Genomic DNA, 20,864 nt, shown 5'->3' with positions numbered 1-20,864 from the left:
TAGCATCGCACTAAAAGTGAATCATAATGCAAAGTTTGAGTTGTCAGTCGTGTATCTTGTGGCAAAATTTTGCAGTTTTGTCTGCAGTACCTACTTAAAATTGAAAACAATTGGTTCACTTATATTCGGAATTCTCGTGTTTTTCCCGCTTTTCCCAGATTTCCCGGATGGATGGACACCCTGGATATACCGATTTCACATTGTGGTCTACTCGAAACGTATATAGTGCGTTCATTGTTATGCGACTTCTATGAACATTTGTTGATTTTACCGCATTATGAATAGTCACACTGTAAACAAAAACTTTCGGATATTGTTCTCATGAAGTTATTAGAGGAAATCATTTTGAGTTGGTGTCGATAGATATCTTTGTTGCAAAAAAAAATATAAGCATACAAAGTACAACAGCGCGACAGCCCGAAGGTTAATTACCCAGCATCACATTTTCAAGAAAATTATGCTATGTATTAAACTATTTGACAAATTTCCACATAATAAAAAAAAGATGCGGAAACACGCCAACGTGAGAAACAAAAATCATAAATTACAAAGAACAGCTCCCTTAGAGTGTTCTCAAACAAAAGGATAAGACCTGATATTAGCAATCGATTTTCATCAGTTTTGTATGATTAATTTGTTTAATAACTGGAGTTGGACCTTCGTTTTATTCTGTGAAAAATCGATCGCCCGAAAAAAGGTGCATTGTCTATACGACGACTGCCTCAACATAACTGTCATACATCGCACTTACCTGTTTCTGTCCTTATCCCGATAGTCGTAATCACGATCACGATCGCGCTCCCGGTCCCTACCGCCATCCTTCCTCCTCTCCTTCTCTTTCTCCCGCTCGCCTCGTCTCCGTTCCCGATGTTCCACTCCATTACTTCCTTCCCTCCGTCGCCGGTCCCGGTCACTGTAGTCCGAGTCTTCCGTATCGTAGCGATCCCGCGAGCTCTTGCTTTTGTTCGACCGTCGCAACGGATCTTCGTCCCTCCGCGTCGGTTTACCCTTCCCTCCGTAGAACATCGATCGCTCCTTGTCGCTTTCGTCCGCCGTGGAGGTGTTGGATGGATCTTTGCGTGGTGTTTCCGCGGCAGGATTCGATTCTGGTTCTGCGATGCTGACGGCAGTGGCTCCCGGATTGCCGCCGATCGCCGGACTGTCATCATCTGTGTTACCTCCTTCGATGGGTTCATCGCGACTTATTTCAACGTGAAGGGGCTGAGTTGGGGGGTCGTGAGGGTTCTCGCCATCCATAACCAGCTCACGCTGTTGCTCGTTGATCGGAATATCGAGGGCATGTTGCGCCGAATAGCTACTGGCACTCGTACTTTGCGGTGGTCGATCGTCTTCGACGCCGGGAATTACGCGCTGCTGGTTGTGATGGGTATCGCTTTCGCCTGGAACCAAATACAGATTGCGATCACTGATTTCCTCTTCCTGGTGGTGCAGATGATGGTGATCAGCTTGGGTGGGTGCAGCAGACGAATAAGCTGGCCGTGGGTTTGGGTTCGAGGCAGAATCGGACACTTCGCCATCGGCTTGGCGTTCCATGTTGAGATCGGTTGCGTTCTCCAGGTCGGTTCCGGGGATCATTCGATCCAAACCTGGCGGGGGTTCAGGATAGGTATGGCTGGGTGGTTGTTGATTATTTTCGGATTGCTGCTGGCCCGGCACGTAACGGGATAGTCCCGGTGGAGGGAGACTATCATCGGCTAGTTGTGGGTCGTGTGACGCAGCGCGATGAGAAGTTGCGTAGCCATCTTCGGAGAGGTGTCCGGTTTGTAGATATTGATTGCGGTCGTTACTGGGAGCGACCTCGAGGTTTTCAACGTTTTCCAAGCGAGCATCAGGAATTTCTTGATTTTCTGGGGTAAGGTTTTCCACATTCGGGAGCTCTTGCGGCTGGTAGAAGAAGGTTGGATTTGGTGCCGGTGGTTGTGTGACCCCTAATCCAGGAGTAGCGATGTGGGTGCGTTGTGTGGTGCGCTTGAATGGGTTGGCCGAACCCTTTGGAGGTCCCTGGATAGGTGGGGGTCCTTGTGATGGAGGTGGGCCTTGACTTGGTGGAGGACCTTGCGGAGGAGACTGAATTTCTGTAGATGCTTTTTGATCAACTTCAACAGGAGGCGGTGGCAATGGCGGAGTCTTGGAAGTCGATTTGGGGGGCAAAGAGCCGCCATCAGCTTGTTGATTGCTGCTGGCTATTGAAGGCGGAGGTGGAGGGAAAGAAGACTCCCTGTAGTTATTTTGTGTTTTTGGCTCCGCTTCCACTTGGGGCTCCTGTTTGATGCTCAACGAGTTCAATGCCACGTCCAATTCATCCGGAATTTCAGCATGGACTGGGTATTGCTGTTCGTAGCCAATGTTTTCGTAGTTTTCAACCTGATGTTTAGATTGGTGTCTACCGGAGGAACCATCGTCTGATGGCCCGGTGTTGGAACTTCTACTTTCGCCGATCTCGCCACTCTCAATGGAACGATCACTGGACGTTTGCGAGACTTGGCTCTCGATGGACCACTGCGGCGACAGAGTTTCATTCTTTAGCCGAGTTAGCTGGGCAGGCTGAACCTTAGCCTGCGGCAGCTGAGTATTGTTTGCAGCACCAGGTAAACTGAAAGTATTCTGCGGAGCAGCATTCTGCTGTGCATAACTCTGTTGATGATGGTAGGTGTCCTGAAACACATGCGGTTGCGGTTGAGCTTCTACGTGTTGTGGTTTTGGACTAATAGCTGGCTGGTTATCCGAAATGTTCCAGTTCCAGTTATCGTTGGGACTGGCGTTGAAGCTATCAGAGATGGATTGGTTGAACGATGGGACCGAATGTTGGGGAAGCTGTGGGGTCACCGAAGCCGGGGGATGCGATGGAGGTCTCTGCGGTGGCTGGTTGAAGTAATTGTTTGATGCTGGAGGTTGCGTGTACGGTGGATGCTGTTGAGGATAGGGATGATGTTGGTATGTTGGCTGAAAGGGTTGTTGCGGTTGCTGTTGTTGTATTGAAGCGGTAGGGGCAGAGTAGTTCATATACACCGGTTGTTGAAGACCAGCGGATTGAACTGGGTTGGGCATGAAGTTTTGATTGTTCTGATCCAAATGCACTTGTTGCGGCGGATACTGCTGTTGTTGCTGGGTGTGGAAGTACTGGGTGGTGTTCATGTTGGGTTTGGGCGGAGCTACTTGCTGTTGATGTTGCTGTGAAGGCGCAGCTTTCTGCTGAGGGAACGAATTGGTGTTCTCTCCCCAATCGCCCCAATCGTCTCCCCAACCATCGTTGTTGTTATTGTTGGTAAATGCTGTTGAGGCTGAAAATGGCTCTGCCATTTTTCTAGCGTGATAGTGATACTGCTTTGCCTGAAATACCCCTGTATTTGGACTAACACTAGTTTCCTTGTTGTCGGTTACTTGATGATGGTATGCATCGATTACACTTCTTCCATTTTCATCGTCTGCACTTGCACTTGGCTTGGCTTCACCCAGTCGGTTGAAGTAGGTGCTTGTATAAACGGGTTCAACAACTGGCTGGTTCCAATCGTACAACACCTAAAAAGAAGCAAATGATCTGTTTAGTGTCATGTTAATAAAAATTTGTTAAACTTCTTAACCTAAAGCAGATAAAAAATAAATGCATGAATATGATACTATGCTACCTGATATCTATTTTTATCGAGCTTCATACATTGCCAGTGAAATTGTGCCTAGTTGTGTTACATAATCTATTATATTTTATCGAAACCGAAAATGCGAATCACGTACATTGTTGCGCCACTGGCTGGATGGAGCCGACGACGAAGGCAAAACAGCAGACGAAATACAAAAACAAAACTACCAATGATTGGGGAGAAAACTCCGCAGATCGAAACGTGGAATGGGGAGAAGCACAAAGGTATGAATCGTAGAGGCAGAAACACTTTCATAATCTTTCCTACTGCCGGTGGCAGGCGCATATTATAGTTCAGTGGGTCTCCTGGCGATGTCTACGTATACCGACAGGTATAACGAACTATGTTTAAAAGAGGAGACGAAGAAGGAGTCAACAACATAACAGAGTACATAGAAACACAAGCGGCTGCAAAACCGGTCAAATCGTTTCGCACCAGACGTTTTAGTTTGAATCGGAGTGCGTAATGGTGCGACGAGCAATTAAGTTGATAGGTCGCGTATACGCTGCTAGCGCGTAGGGGAAGAAGAGGTTTATTGGGCCACACAACTAGAAGACTAAAAATACCCGGATTGTCTAATAACGTCATATGAATTCCAATATACACACTTGTTGCAGTAGAATTTTATTCATCTTTCCAGTAATGACGTCACATAAAATAATACCTTCCCTCGAAATTATTTTTTTGAAATGTCCTAAAAAATACTACCATTATTGGAATTTAACAGATTTCTGAACCACAATTCATATATTTCTGTTCGGATCCGCCAGTTCTGCAAGCAGTTTGTGAAGATTCAAATACGTCGTCCATCATTTTGTGGGTTTTCTAGATCGCCCTTGTCACGTTTTTTTTCAATTCCCAATACATGCACTGTCACACTATCATGGACACCGCACCCTCCTTAAGGCTGGTAGCGGTGTCATAAAAACAGTCACTTTAGAGACCTCTAAAAAAGAGACCCACATCCTAGGATAAAACCTCCGATATATTTGCACTTACTTACAGAAATTCAATCTGGATTTTTTCAAGGATCATCCCAGAAATGGCTCCTCAGGAATTTCTTTATGCAAATCCTCCAAAGTATTTTTTTATTTTCATTCATTTCTCAAGGGAGAACCAAGTACCCCAGAATTTCACCTTCTTCTTCTTTTTGGCATTAACGTCCTCACTGGGACAGAGCCTGCTTCTCAGCTTAGTGTTCTTATGAACACTTCCACCGTTATTAACTGAGAGCTTTTTTTGCCAAAGTTGCCATTTTCGCATTCGTATATCGTGTGGCAGGTACGATTATACTTTATGCCCAGGGAAGTCAAGGAAATTTCCATTACGAAAAGATCCTGGACCGACCGAGAATCGAACCCAGACACCTTCAGCATGGCTTTGCTTTGTAGCTGCGGACTCTATCCACTCGGCTAAGGAAGGCCCCTAATCATCTATTGAATATTTTGTCAACTCGATCAAATAATCAATGAATTGATTCCTAGGAATTCCTTCAAAATTTCGTTAAATTGGTTAAAGTAATTCATAGAAAACTCCACGGTTTTCTTGAAAACTGCTAAAAAATTTCGAACGATTTTTTTTTTCAAGATTTCAGTCAGGTTTATCCAGAAATTAATCTAGGAATGTAACCAATGAAGGTTACAAAGAGCTCTAGGAAATAAAAAAATCACTGGAGAAATATTTACAAAAAAAATACTGGAAATACTTCTAAAGCAACTTATAAAGTAATCTTTAAAGAGATTTTTGTAAAAACATCTGCATTTTTATAAAAACCAGCAAGGATCTCCGAAATGTTAAGATTATTTGCTAAGATAATTATTGGAAAATAATCTACCAAATTGCTGGATAGTATTCACCAAATTGCTGAACTGATTCACGAATATGAGCTAAGGGGCCCATAGGGCTACACAAAATGAAATCCAATCGTTGGATCCGTCTCGTATCTCCCATTGGAAATTGTTTCAAATCCCAAGGAACCTCTTATCTGGTTAGGCTCATCTGGGATGCCTCAGCTAAATCCGACGGTGTGTCGCTCAACTCCAAACTCCTGAAAGGCCCGGACTTGCTGACACCATTGCCAGTGTTATCTCGTTTCCGTCAGTACCCCGTGGCTGTAAGTGGAGACATAAGAGAGATGTTTCACCAACTCGCAGTCATCGACCAGCACCAGCAAGCACAACAATTCTTTTGGCGCGAAGATCCTGAAGGAGAACCACACATCTACATGATGAACGTTTTAACGTTTGGCTCAACTTCCTCACCCTCGTCAGCACAATACGTTAAGAACCTTAACGCATCAGAGTTCGCATCCGAGTACCCACGTGCAGCAGGAGCAATTCTGGAAAACCATTACATGGACGACTACCTCGATAGTTTTGCCACGGTGGAGGATGCGATTCGCACAGTGAATGAGGTGAAACATATTCATTCAAATGGAGGTTTCCAGCTGAGGAAATTCAAAAACAATGAAGTCGCCGTACTGCGCGGAATATGAGAGCTCTCGAATGATGAATGTAAAGATCTGTTGCTAGAAAGAGGAGAATCAATCGAGTCAGTACTCGGGATGAAGTGGATTCCCAAAGAAGATGTCTTCATTTACGCTAAAAGAATTCCAACAAATTTTCAGCCCCCACGGTGTCTTTTTCATGTAACTTTATAACAAAAAAATCGGCATGTCTCAAATTCGGACCAATGAAAAACAAGACCTTCCTCTTTCATTTGTTGCTAAAATGAAAATAATCCATCGGGGGGTCTAGTTCATTTTTTTTTTTTATTTTATTGTTTGTAGTATCATTTTAAATGCACCGTACATTAATAAATTTTGGTGAGGTGAACTGTTGAAATGGATTTAGATGGAAATGTTGCAAAAATCTAGTGTCAATATCTAGTAGATTATATTCTAGACAGCAGTGTTGACCAGACTCATTTCCCCGAAATTCGAATTGTGAAGCCATGAACTGTTATAACTGTGCGTTGTATTCCTGAGATGGAGGGGGAGATGGTTGGGCTTGAGTGTTGCACATGGGATCCGACAGTTTCGATCTCGGTGGGCCGCAATTCAAGTTTCGGTGAAATGGGAAATGGGATCAAAATTGATCGATTTTGTGTGCAGTACTCAAGCTTAACCATCTGCTTTTCTATCTTAGGAGGATAGAGCATGGTTTTAGTAGTTCGTGGCTTCGTAGTTCGGAAAATGTTATTTCCGGGGAAATGAGTCTGAACAACACTGCTAGACAGCTCGAGACCTAAACCTCGAAATTTAAATTTTCGAGTTGCCTTTCTTTTGCTTTCATTTATTGTTGAAATTTGCATTGGTTTGAAAACTAAGTATGTCAAACAACCAGTTTTCAATTTTTAATTTTAACTCAAGAGCAATATTCATCTTTCTGACTTGGTTTATGAACAAGCGATCGAAAGACAAAAGGTCGAAAGGACAATAAGTCGAAAGACAAAAGGAAGACAAGACAAATGGACGAAAATGAAAAGGTCAAAAGAAGCAAAGGTTGAAAGTGATTTGCATTATAATAAATAAAATAATTTTCGAAAGAAGATTTTTGACCTTTTATCCCCTCATTATTCCTCCTCGAACTTGTGCCCTTTCAACCTTATGTCATAGATTCTAGAAAATTGACAAGTTCACATTTGTGCCAATGACAGACGCAATATAATATTTCATAAATCCAAAATTCCAACCCAATTGCAATAGCAATGCAATGTTGACACTATTGTCTATGTGTTTGTTGTGAGGATTGACAGAACATTGCTTTCGTTTGCGATGGTAAAACAAACAGAATTGCTGACAAATATTCTGAGATTAGCAGCCAGTCTAGGGCTGAAATCTCTTAAATAAGATAAGAATATTAATAATAATGCTGACGAATATACACTTCCTTTTTAAATTGATGGTAGTAAAAGTGCAAATGAATTCATACAAACATCGAAAGGTTTCATTCATAACAAATCTACCTGTGAAAAATTGATCGTGTGATCGTAACATTTTGCTTAGAGATCTCAATAAGTGCTGTAATGTTCAGTTTTAGCATAGTTTTATTAGTGTTGTTTGTAATTCTATAGTAATTCATAAAACAAGTACATTAAATCAGCTTTGAAAATGTTACTCAGTAACTTTACGATTTTGCTAGCTTAATAACGAAATCATACGAAGCTTTAACAAAAATATTGGGTGGATCATAAAAGTCTCCGATTACATCAAAAAAGGAGCCAAAAACGGTGATCTTTAGTGCATACAGACTTGTTTGCTATTTATATCCAGCAGATTGCAAGTACTATGTTTCGTATAGCTTTGTTGTGTCCAAAACTTCTAAAAGCGCCAGTTCGAACAACTCTTGATGCTAATCTTCCATCAAAAGACGTTCGAGTTTGCGCTAAAATTGAATTAGAAGAGTCACAGGGATTCAAAATCATGAAGTTTGAGCCGTCGCATGCCTAGGTTTGGTGCTAAAATTTAGTGGTCTCATATTACGGGTTTTCCGGTGGTCATTTCGGTACCCAAAAGAACCAGAATAACCATCAATTCATTCTTTTGGCAAAATACATTCAAACATAATAAATCGCTATGAGTTGGACACAAGTCATTTGGTTTTTTGGCATCAATCCGAGTAGTTTCATCGAATTGTCCAGATTGGATACCTTCCGGGTCTCCAGGAACTGGTTCTGCATGGACCATACTGGACCGAGACTTTCAAAGGATGTGCACCGGTAATTGATTCCTTATTACAGAGAAATTTTATAACAAAATATCCATCAACCAAATAGTACCGATGTGAATTACATACACAAAACTGCGATGGAAACTTAGTTTTCGGATGTTCCGGGTTTCCGAAACCGGGTATGAATATCTAAATGATTTGAGAATCTCTATTTACAGTGCACGTAAATACATATTCAACAAAATAAGGACGGTTCAGATTACTTGTTTAGTTACGAAACTACAGGTTGTCAATGTAAGGGTGTCTAAAGGGACTTTTTTAAGATGTAGCAGGTTCCCGCTGGCCACAGTGACGCGATTCCGGATCTCTCGATGGGTTTCCGAAAATCAACATGTGTACCTTTCGTTTCAGCCCAACTGTTTTTTTTGTTTGGGTCGGAAACGACCCCGAGCTTTTTTTTTTTTTTGGGTCGGAAACGACCCTAAGTCAAAATTTGTAACTTTTATTTTATGGAAGCTCCCTAAGGGGCCGGAAACGGATCGAATTTTTGCGCAAAAATAAATGTTCGCACAAAAAAAAACCTAATTATCAGAAAACGTCAAATTGCTACGTTATTTTAATCAAAAGTTACAATGATTTGAATTTTGAAATGGGTCGAAAACGACCCAAGGTCCTTACTAAGGTTAAGTTATATCCCAAACTCCGTAAAAAAATCGAAAAAAAAAAATATTATTTTAGACCCCCCGACCGATTATTTTCGTTTTGGTTGCAAATGGAAGGGGAGAATCATAGCTTTCTTGTGTCAAAATTTCAGACATGCCGATTTTTTTGTTTTGAAATTGCTCTACGAAACACACCGTGCCCCGAACATGTTCCAACGAAGCGAGAGGTTTTGAAAATAGTAATGAGCCTGTTTGATCCATTGGGCTTTGCATCATTTTTTCTTATACATGGTAAAATGTTGATTCAAGAGATTTGGGCCTCAGGATCACTTTGGGATCAACCTATAAATGATGAAATTTGCGAACGTTTGTATCGATGAACAGAAATGTTCGACCAGCTAGTAAAGTTGAGGATACCAAGGAGCTACTTCTCTTCAGCGATTCCGACTGAGTTCAACAATCTACACATATTCGTTGATGCTAGCGAAGCAGCCTATTCATGTGTTGGCTACTTTCGTTTGGATTCCGAATCAGGAATTCAAGTGCCGTTAATTGGCGCCAAAACTAAGGTCGCTCCACTGAAGACCCTCGACTAGAACTTAAAGCAGTAGTTCTGGGGGCAAGCATGGGAAAATTCACTCACTCACCCGAACGCTACCGATAAAATATCTGCAAAGTATCTGCTGCCACCGAATGTTCAACGACTGCCGAACGCTACTAGGGTGAGCGCAATCCCGACGAATCGTAAACGATTGAGATAAACCGAAAATAAAAAGATATACGGAGCGGAGAGAGCACCTATCCTCTCTTAAATTGGAGACACGAAAGAACGCGTTCGCCATTCGATCACTGAAAGCTTCCTGCGAAATGTACAGATTTTGCGTTCACTGAAACATTTCGCCTTGTGTAATACCAGTCAGTGAACGCTCTTCAGCTCTCAAATACGAATGTCACTCGTGCGGAATCGGAATGTAAAGAATCATTCGCTACAGCAATCGGATGCCTTCGGCACGAGGAGTCGGTAGTGAATCATTCTGTTGCCGTTTTTGTCTAATTTGTCGCTCGGCGAACAAGAAGAAAGCGCATTGGAAATTGAAACACTCAGCTTGGTCGTAGAAACGGCAATCTCGCTCTTGACCGCTTGTGGATGTGAGCGAGAGAAATGCAATATTCGAGTGAATGTTTCCCATGCTTGTCTGGGGGCATGCTTCATGGAATCAATACAAGCCAATCACACCTTCCATGTATCGCAGAAATATTACTGGAGCGATTCGAGTACTGTTATTGCATGGATCAGATCAGACCACAGGCGGTACAATAAATTTGTTGAGCTACGAATCGGTGAAATCCTGATGCTGAGTGATCCCTGTGATTGGAAATGGGTTCCTTCCAAAATCAACGTAGCGGTCCATACAACTAAGTGGAACAAAGGTCTTTACGATCCCGAACTAACATGGCCTCAACAACGAACAATTTCCACAACCCAAGAGGAGGTTAAACGTTGTCATACACATTGGACTCCGAGTCCTCTAATCGATGTGAACAGATTTAGTCAGTGGACAAGTGGACCGGACGTTCTCCGGTTTATAGATAACCTACTTCGAAAGGGGAATCGTCAACCATCGGTTATTGGACCACTTCAACATGAGGAATAGGTTAGGTCGGAACAAAGTTTATGGAAAATTGCACAACTAGAAGCTTTTCCGGTGGAAGTTGAGTCTCTCTTCAAGACACGTGGACCAGCAGAAGAACGTCAACCAACAGTTGCAAAATCAAGTTCAATCTACAGAAGCTGGCCTTTTATGGACAGTGATGGTGTAGTGCGCATGCGAGGCAGACTTGGTTCAGCATTCTACATTCCAGTGGAGGCCCGATACCCTGCGAATCTCCCAAGGCACATTCGTATAACTAACACTAATTACTCGATACCATATGCTTATCGGAGACAATAAGTGGTACTGAAATTCGCCAACGATTTGAAATTCCTAAGCTTCGGGCTCTCGATTGGTAAAATAAATAAAAAGAACTTGTGTCGAATGCCGCCTAACAAAGGCTACACACGAGATCCTCTATGAGCATCTCTTCCTAAAGGCTCGGCTAGTTGACGTTCGAGCGACCGTTTACGATTCGTTGGGCTCGAATTATTTTGGGCCAGGTCTGGTACGGGTTGGCAGGAGTACTACAAAACGCTGGATAGCACTATTTACATGTCTTTCCATTCGCGCCATACACCTAGAAGTCGTACATAGTATTTCAACAGAGCCGTGTATAATGGCAGTCAAACGATTTGTTGCACGACGTGGACCGCCCGTGGAGATATACTTTGACAACGCAACGTGCTTCCAGGGAGCTAGCAATGAGCTGCAAAGGGAGATAAATGATGCACTGGTCTTAACGTTCACCAGCACAAATACCTCATGGAAATTTATTCCACCAGCTGCGCCACATATAGGAGGCGTTTGGGAACGCCTGGTGCGTTCTGTTAAAGTTCAGATCGCGTCGATCAATGAGTCTTGTCGCAAACCTGACGACGAGACACTTGAAACTATAGTTCTTGATGCGAATGGTTCATGCTAGACCCCTTACATATGTGCCACTAAAATCAGCAAATGATGAAGCACTAACACCCGACCATTTTCTTCTAGAAAATAAAAAGAGTAAAGATAGCACCATTAGAAACCCATGCGTTCAAAAGCCAAAATGTGTGCAGATTCGGATTCAGATCTAGCAACATAATGTGTGGCACATTCATTACTTTAAATATTCAAAGAATATTGCTCTAAAAGTACACCGGATATCATTACATACTCGAAGTCACACGAAATTCAGCATAACTTTTCTCAAGGTAAACATTTGTAGGTAAACACATTTGTCAAACAATGAATTTATATTATTTTCATCATTTTAACAGTGCCGCAGTGTTATTTGGATTTGGAATGTTACTGGAGCCATATATTTAATCACCGACCGCTTTGGATTGCTTACGTATAGGTAGTTCCGCATGCCGAAATCACACGCAACAGGCTTTACCAACTCTCTGGCCGGAATTTATGCGGTATCCCAGTTATGGAAGTTAAAAATGTGTAATCATATTTTACAATAAATGCTAAAATATAAAAAATATCTCCGTTCTTGGAATAACTTATTTCGAAAAACATGAAGTACCGTCAAACGGGGCTTCTTTTGACATTATTTCCACATTCTTTAACTTTGAGGATTTGTAACTCTTAGAATTATGGATAGATGATAATTTTTGCCTATATTTAAGTTGTATATGTACGTAACAAATGTGCAAAATATGAGGCAAATCCATCAAGAAATAACAAAAATGCTTGAATAGCGGAAAAAAGTGTATTTCAAGACAAAAATGGGGCTACTTTGGACATTTTCACAATTTGCTAATGAAATGATTTTTCCTTATAACTTTCAAACTGATTCAATAGATTGTCGTCCACTGTGATGTTATGGAACGTTTTTCATTGATAAACTTAATGTAGAAAATTGCAAAGCTAGAATCAATTACACATATATAACAAATTTCAACGAAACATGCCATTCACTATTCTCAGTTTGCAGTATGAAACCTAAATTTTCAACTTCCTCTTAAATGAAACTATCAGTTACGAATGCTCGATTTTCAAGTTGACATAAACGAGCGACGTAACTACTAGGTACTGCGATGATAAATGAGTAATGTAGTTTTTTTATTCTTACTGTTATATGAACGATATGTTGAAGGATCACATTAATACCGGTAACTAATTTAGCGTTAGCGTAGTTACGGTATACTTCGTAGATTGGATACTAGCAACATTCATGTTTCTTTTTAATAATCTCATCCTGACTACTTTCAAAAACAAGGCAGGGGAGTATACCTTGTTCAAATCATAAACAAGAAAACTAAAAGCATGAATATCGCTATTCCCGGCCACGCCCATCTTTACCGTAACTTGGGATAGGGGAAGGAAATGATGATGTAGCACTTACTTAATGAGAGGCCACCGACTCAGCGACACCCTCATAAGTGCTACGGAGTTGGAGGTTGGAGAAGGTATATTGTCAGGATTCGCCTAGAAAGCTGGCGATAGACCATAAATATTTGTTGTTTAAGCGTTTTCAAATTAATCTTTTGAATGCCGGCAATCAAAAGAGAAAACAATAGCTTATTTATAGTATAAATAGTATTTCGCGAAATGCTTGTCGATTGTGCAGTAATATTTTTGCTCAATAACCAGTAAAAAGCAAAACCAATCCCTCCAGGGTCATCGGATTGTATAAAATAACGATACGCGTAAAAAAAAATCTCCGGCGACAAAAACACGCGCGAAACCGTGAGCAAAATTTGTCTGACGACGCAAAACCGAACTGTCCTGCTTGGGCTTCACGAAGCACTACCCAGCAAGACGCTCCAAAACAGGAAAAAAAATCTCCGGCGTCGAAAACATGCGCGAAACCGTGAGCTAAATCTATCGGACGACGCAAAACCGAATTCATTAATACCGGTAACTAATTTAATACCAGTAAGTAATTTTCATTAAAAACGCAATATATGAAGTAAAGTTTAGCAAGATCGTAAAGAAGTAAGTTTGCTTTTGTAATATGCTTTTAGCTTCTTAGCAGTTTAGAGCTGGCTTAAGAGTAGTTTAATTTAGACATTTGAAGGATGCAACTGTTCTGTACTACAAATTCATGTAAAATATGACGAAAAATAGTTTTTTTGAGATTATGTTGTGAATTTGGCATTGGTACGTATTGAAATATATGTGTTTTATGTCTATTCACTTTTACAAACATTTATTTTATTTTTTATGTTGTAAAATACACGAAACAAAACATTATAATAAAATAAAAGTCGCAAAAATAAGACCTTTGATCAATTATTTTAATAAAACAACAATTTTAAGCAAAACAAATCACAAGATTTTCATGAAACATGACGATTCGATAGTTTTGTGATGCTCCTAATAAGTTTCCAAGACATGGGTAAAATTCAAACAATGTTTGTATAGCCAATGTTTTATACCTTGTGAATATTTATTCGGGCTTTTTTGAAATGTTTTCTTGTTTATTTTGTTATTGTTGATGTTGTTCCAAGAAAAAATCATGCCTAGTGGTAGAGCATATATTGGTTAATAAAAGTGCTGAGGACACAAAATTGCTCAGATTAATATTTACGCTGCTAATAAATACAAAAGGTGAGTGCCCAAAGTAGCCCCTGGAATCAAAAGTAGCCCCGTCCGACGGTATTTGAAAGTTGCAGATCTAAATTATCGTCATTTCAAGCACTCTTCATTGCAAGCTCCGATAAAATTCACCGGAACCTCATCTAAGTTCTACGACCCCTATGTATGAAAGGTGCGGGAAAATCACGTAGCTATTAGCGGAGAACAGCGGCGGAGAGAAAGTTCATTAGTTCATTCTTGGTCACCTACGATTCACGTAAGTGCTACGTGAAAAGTGCGATGGAAAAAAAAACTACGTATGTTTTCACGAAGTATCGACGTTTGGATTTTTTTTAGTGTAAATATAAACAGAAGAAGTAAATGGTTTGCAGAAGTAAGGGAGTTAAAGGAGGGGGACTTAGTCCTAAGGCAGCATCCAGCATTTTTTTTCCCCTCCGCAACGCTTTTTGTATGAAAAATTTTAAATTTTTGTATGAGCCGTAACGCTTGAGCCTACATCCCCCCTCCCCCTAGAGCGTTACGTAATTTGTGGATGCCGCCTAATAGTAGGCAGTACTTCGAGAAATCAGTGCCGAGTAGAGAAGGTGGTAGATGGGCGTGACGGAAGAGTGCGTCAAGCTTTAGTTCGCACGTCGTTCGGTGTATTGCAAAGACCAGCAGTGCGTTTAGCTATTCTCGACGTCAACGGTAGTGGTAAACCCAGCAGTGAACACGATGACCTGGTGAATTATCAGGAGGATTTACGGGAGGGGGGATGTCACGATGAAACCCCGCGTCGCGTCGAAGCTGCAAACAACAAGCAGCGCTTCTAAGGCCGAACTGTCAACCTGAGCCGTCGTTGACGTTACTATCTGTGGGTTGTCAGACTAGAGTGATTCGCAGAAATTGAAGCATATTATCAACAGCATACCTAATCAACATACTAGACGTAAAAGTCACTATTATCTAAAATTGATCCCATTCGAACTGTTAGTGATACGTGGAGTACAAGTAGTTTAATGACAGTGGATGAAATTATGAAATTATGTACCTATGTAATCTACGAATGATCTCCTATACAAATTGTTCATGTATGTCTTCACTCTTTGCCCTTTATAGTTATGCTTTAAGAATATTCAATCAGTGAATTCGATTATTATACCTTTCAAATTGAATTATAGAAGACTCAGAGGTAATTACATAGAACTAGAACTAAGGTAGATTTGAATTAAACTGCAATTATTCAATTAGGTCTTCGTAGCAGTCAGTCTGTGACACGATCCACACAAGTTTTCCTGGGATTTTCACCAAAATTGTAAGACGACCTCTGTAGTTTGTTGAAACTGACCCACTAAATGTAATTCTATTTTTAGCTTAAAGCTTAACTCACAACATAAGATCTCCTTCATTAAGATTTGGGAAATCTTCGCCACACCTATAGATCTAAAAGCTTTGGGAGTTGTTTTATCTTTTCTTCCAGCTTTTGGAATAAAAACAACTCGAACCTTTCACCACGCTTTTGAAATGTATGAAAGCGCAGCACTAGCTTTGAATGTTTCCGTTGAGGGCTGACAAAGCGTCTCTTTTCCTTGTTGCAGTAAGGCTGAGAAAATGTCTTTCCTGCAGATTTGAAAGGCTGAAAAAAAAACTCAATGCCCATTCGACCCTCGATGGCGTGAAGATTTCGCAGGCTTTCTGATAAGCATTTATCGACTATACATGCCTCATCTAAGACCTGTTCTTCATCCGTATATGGGATCGATTCAGGGAAATGAGTTCTCATAATTACTTCCAGTGTTTCAGAAGAGTCAACAGTAAAACTGCCATCCTCTTCTTGAGGGCTACCTAGACCGTTTGAATGGTTTTTTGAAAGGGCTTTGTGCAGCCTTGCACCTGCAGGAGCGTTGTTGATGCTTTCGCATACCCGTCTACAGTTCTTACGTTTGGCGTGCCTTAGTTCTCTGTTGTATTCTGTAAGGGTTTTTTTTTGTATTCAACCCAATCCAAAGTGATCTTTGCTCTATTGAACAACTGCCTGAATTTCTTCCTCAATCCTGCCAGCTTGTCATTCCACCAAGGCACATCCCTTTTAGATAAGATGAGATCATTTTTGCAATGAGTCCATAAGAGGCATTTTCCAGATGTGAGACAGCCGTGGACTGTTCACCGTTATACGAATTCTTATTCGTTAAATAAAAACGACAGAGGATCCTAATTGGGTTTCTTCGAGTTTCTGTAGCTTTCTGTTTTTTTTTCTGATCCAGCTTTAAAATCGAACCGGATTTTTTTATGATCTGACAATGGTTCTTCATCATAAGCATGTGTGTTCATAATCTTCTCCGATAGCAGGTCACTACAGATCATGAGATTAAGAAACTCCTCTCGGATAGCATTTACAAAAGTAGGAGAACCCCCACTATTGCATATGTCTATGTTGTTAAACGACATGTAGTTTAAGAAAGCTTCTCCTCTTTTATTAATAACGGCGTTGCTCCAAATTGTATGATGGGCTTTTGCATCGCATCCTATTATAAAATTAACGACCGAAGATGAATGCACATCTTCAACATCTCCAGGAAAGTAAGCAGAGGCAATACATACCTCCGTTTGTCCACGGATAGTTGTCACACTTTGATCGCAACAATGCCTCTACGGATAAATTCTGTAATTGGGAGACACATTTTGTGTTCCTATTTGCAAGAATAGCTGTTCGTGGTTTGGACTGAATTTCGTCGTACAACTGCTCGAAGGGTAATCAAGTACCCTACCATTATTTTTCCAGGTCTCTTAAATTATTTCCACATCGATATTTTCCTTGGTGAACCTTCTGCTGAGCACTGCTGATGCGCCCTGTGCATGATGAAGGTTCACCTGGATAATTTTTATTATATTTATACTACATTAACATGCTGCCACTCGTATTGAGTCTCTGATTTGAGGCTAAATATGAGTAGCAGATAATTTTTGAGAAATACCAGGTCAACTGCACCATTGCTCCGGGTAGTACAATATGTGCAAAATACTTTAGAACCTATCGGAAACTGTACCAGATGACCATGTGGCCACAATGGTCCTATATGCCCTTAAACTATTCAGGACTGTATCTTTATACAGTGAAACCTCCAAGAGTCGATGTTCCATGACTCGATATCGACTCACGAAAGTGACGGAACCATACTAAAATCAAAATTCCATGGTTACTATGATGGTCCCCCCAAACAGCTTTCCGAAGCATTTCTGTCTCATGGACTGCCGTTCTACGCATATTTGTCCCGCGATCCATAAGATTTACATAGAACATGGGACAAGTAGGCGTAGAAGGGCAGTGGAGGTTTGACTGGTTTGTCTCTGGTTTGACTGTATCTTGATATTGAAGGGACCATCGAGGTAGCAATGAAAACCAACTTTTACTATGGATCATCGAGCTACCGGATATCGAGTGAGGGAGAGTTCACTGTATTTACTGTTGAGTATCCTTTTTTGATCCACGGAACTTTGGCCCTATTTTGAAACTACGCCAGGTTTAAAAAATATTCATAACTCAAGACTAACAATTCAAAAGGCCTCATCTCCAAAAAGTAAACAATGAGAAAAATGCAATCTTGTTTTGTCAAACAATAAATCAAATTTAAATTATGAATTTAAGCATTTTATGTTATTTTATCGTCCAGAAAGTCGATGGATAAACTGATGTATAGCTATGAATATTCATTACTATCATTTTAGCAAAAAATCCTGCTAAAAAAACGAGTCAAAGGAAATGAGGCTTTTATTTCACCAAAAGCTATGCAGCCCTTTTCATTTGTGCCCATAGACGCCGGCCGACGCTGATGAGGCCTGTGAGTTGACGCCTTTGTTTACTCTAAAATGTTTTGAGGCCTTCTAGTTGTGGCTTGTTTTTTCATCATCCTCAGATGTGGCCTTTTGAAAATCATTCAATATTCATGATAAAATACGATAATTGAAGTGTAGAAGAGTGTTACGTGGTAAAGCAAGGTACATGGGATCTCTGCAGCAAGAGGAGGTTCGTGCGGTCGATTAAGTATGTGATTTATTCAATCATCGTCATCGATAAACATAATGGATGTGCTAAGCGAGAGTGTCGTCGAGCAATTATATGGAAATATTTGTTCAATTGAAGTAATATTTCAATTGAACGTTATGTTTCATGTGATTGTAACAAAATCGTGTTGTTATCAACAAGTCGTGAAGTACAGACATGCTGACACAGGTATTATTAGGTAGTATGATACAAAATACATCACTCCACAGGAACCCGACGAAAAATTTGATTATGTTTGCTGTTGAGACTATCGCTGTGTAAAATAATACATGGAGCGGAGCGGCTGAAGTATAACTTGTATCTGCTTAGTAAATTTGAAACATTTTTTCGTAATTTTAGTTGCAATTTTGATGTTTGTTTAATAGGCCTCAACTCGGTTTCAAGTAAATATAGAAATGGGGCCTTTTTGGGAAAAGGCCGCATTTGCGATTAATATCCTAATTATCGGGAAATGAGATGGGGCCTTTTAAAAAAAAATGATATTTTTTCAACTTTCATGCATATTTTTGCATGGCTATTGTATGATACAGTAAGAATAGGCTCTTATACACTTAAATTAGCAGAAACCCGATTTGTTTACATTTTGGACTTGAGGCCTTTTCAATTGTTGGTCTTGAACTTTCTGAATTTAAGTCTATTATACAGTGTCAAACGAATAATGACAAAAAGAATCCTCCACAAAACTGTCGCCCGGGGCTCACAAATTTGTAAATCCAGCCATGAGTTATGCTTATGACCACTAGTCAGCTGAGATGATCAACATTCATATAATTTCGATAGGCCGACCTGCCCCAATATCCCCGTGGCAGAAAATATTTACAACCCGTACCGTAGATAGAAAGGAAACGTATACGCATAATCTCAACTAGCCGTAGCACCTACCAAAGAGCGGATAAACTAGCAGACATACAAGTGGGGCGCAGAGCAACGATTACAAGAGCACTTTCCTACGCGGAACGCAATTTCGATTATTTCGATATTTGGACGCGTTTTGTGGCGTTACCTGCCGATGAGCATTATTGTGATTATTGTGATCCATCCTACTAGCTGCTTCTTCTAATATGCAGTCGCAGCAATTCCGGATGTTCTTTCCCCCACTTCCAGGCAGAAACTTTACACTTCTGCTCTAATGTTGATACTTTTCAATAGACTTGATATACCACTTGACCTCTGGTTCTGGGGGTCAAAAAGTCGACCTGATTTGTGATCCTTGTTCCGGTCCAGCGCAATGCCTCAACAATGTCTTGGGTCACCAATTTTCTGATTGCGCTAATGGCATGTCGATGCGTTTTCCTCCCCCACTACCTCTTCTACTGCAAAGGCTCCTCACTTCCCTTCCTCCGGTATTCGATTCAGGTGAGATTGTCCGGTTTCACAACTTCAAACGCCTCGCCATTCACCAACACCAGCTTACAGACACTTCGTTTCGTGGCTCTTTTGAAGGCTTTTATCCATTTTTTTCTCTTATGTGACGTTGCGGAACACTGTTATGCTAACTTTGCAACATTACTTTTCCAACCATTAGGAATCACATTTTCGTTCTTAAATACATGATGCTCAATAAGAATGATAATGATCGATATTAGAACAAAAACGAAAAGCTAACACCAACTTAAATCGAAAGAGAAAGCAAAATAATGACGAAAGGTGGATTTTTTTCACTGCTGCGAAAATTCCTCCCTCTACTCACTGGATGGTTACAATGCACAAAAATCAAACAACGAAAATAACGGCACTCCGGAATCTGCTTCCAAGGGGAGGACGAATACACTCTCGAATTGCACGCACGAATCACACACGCCACGAATACCGCACAGATTTTCGGGTGGGAATTACCGAAAATATTCCGATTTTGCACCAGAAATTTTCCTTTCCTGCACTCGCGACTCAAAACACACGGATGAATGCCAGGTTGGAACTTTCATCAGTCTGGTGATTTTTCTCGCTTTCGACTGTGGAAGCGTCAAAAAATGACATCCCGAGTGAACTTGCGCCGTTTGTTTTTGACAAACGAGGAATGAACACACAGCGTCATCACGAGGGGTTGCAAAACGAAAATCGAGCAGTTTTGATAAATCTTTGAGCGTAACTTTTCAAAGAGACCTATTCGCGACTACGAAACAAAAAGAGATTTACAAAGCACTCGCACTTATGGAAAACCTCGTAAGTAACTGTCATCGTGTGCGTGAAAAAAAGCAAAAAATATATCTCTTCTTGTTTTTCTCACAGAAAACCGAAGAAAACATCAGCAGCTTCGTAGTCCCGAATCTAATAATGGACCAATGCACGAGTTCATTATTTGACGTTTGAGCGGTGCCGTGTTATTTATGTGACCATGGAAACCAATAAATTCGGCACCGCTCAAACGTCAATTTAGTGAACTTGTGCACTGGTCCATGGATCGATGCACAAGTTCAATATTTTGACGTTTGAGTGGTGCCGAATTCACTCGTTTCCACGGTAACATAAATAACAAGGCACCGCTAAAACGTCAAAGAATGAACGCGTGCATTGGTCCATAGGCCAGGAGAAGTGGATGAACTTGTCATTCATTTTTCTGTCAAATCTCATACAAAATCTACTTTTTCTCTGACAGAAATTCACTCAAGGTGAACCACTTCCCCTGGCCTATTTACCTAATTTACACA

General features: G+C 40.8%; 2 protein-coding genes and 1 long non-coding RNA gene across 8 annotated transcripts in view; 1 reads left to right on the top strand and 2 right to left on the bottom strand.

The window, feature by feature from the left end:
* The window catches only part of LOC5576935 (protein transport protein Sec16A), a 107,684-nt gene extending 87,516 nt beyond the window's left edge, over positions 1–20,168 (bottom strand). For 4 of the 5 annotated variants that reach the window (XR_002502675.1, XM_021855031.1, XM_021855032.1 and 1 more), the window contains exon 1: positions 19,907–20,168. The gene's annotated coding sequence lies outside the window, so the exon portion shown is untranslated. The remainder of the gene's footprint in view (positions 1–19,906) is intronic. The other variant, XM_021855034.1, reaches the window with a different exon arrangement.
* Positions 725–19,514, bottom strand: LOC110679644 (extensin-like). 2 transcript variants are annotated; one of them, XM_021855035.1, is made up of 2 exons: positions 19,220–19,514; positions 725–3,540 (listed from the first exon to the last, which is right to left on the bottom strand). In XM_021855035.1, the coding sequence occupies exons 1-2, from the start codon at positions 19,253–19,255 to the stop codon at positions 748–750; spliced, it is 2,829 nt and encodes a 942-aa protein (XP_021710727.1). In that variant the 5' UTR covers positions 19,256–19,514; the 3' UTR covers positions 725–747. The 2 variants fall into 2 exon arrangements, with proteins under 2 accessions (XP_021710727.1, XP_021710728.1); XM_021855036.1 differs by lacking the exon at positions 19,220–19,514 and adding an exon at positions 3,648–3,689.
* Positions 3,793–12,053, top strand: LOC110679645. Its single transcript, XR_002502676.1, has 3 exons — positions 3,793–3,883; positions 11,637–11,836; positions 11,903–12,053. It is a non-coding gene; the product is annotated as an uncharacterized LOC110679645 (long non-coding RNA).
* Positions 20,169–20,864: the final 696 nt, after the last annotated feature.

This window comes from Aedes aegypti, chromosome 3 (assembly GCF_002204515.2).
Source record: "Aedes aegypti strain LVP_AGWG chromosome 3, AaegL5.0 Primary Assembly, whole genome shotgun sequence".
Taxonomy (NCBI): domain Eukaryota; kingdom Metazoa; phylum Arthropoda; class Insecta; order Diptera; family Culicidae; genus Aedes; species Aedes aegypti.
Note: the sequence above shows the minus strand (reverse complement) of the source record. Positions and strands in the feature narration are given on the sequence as shown.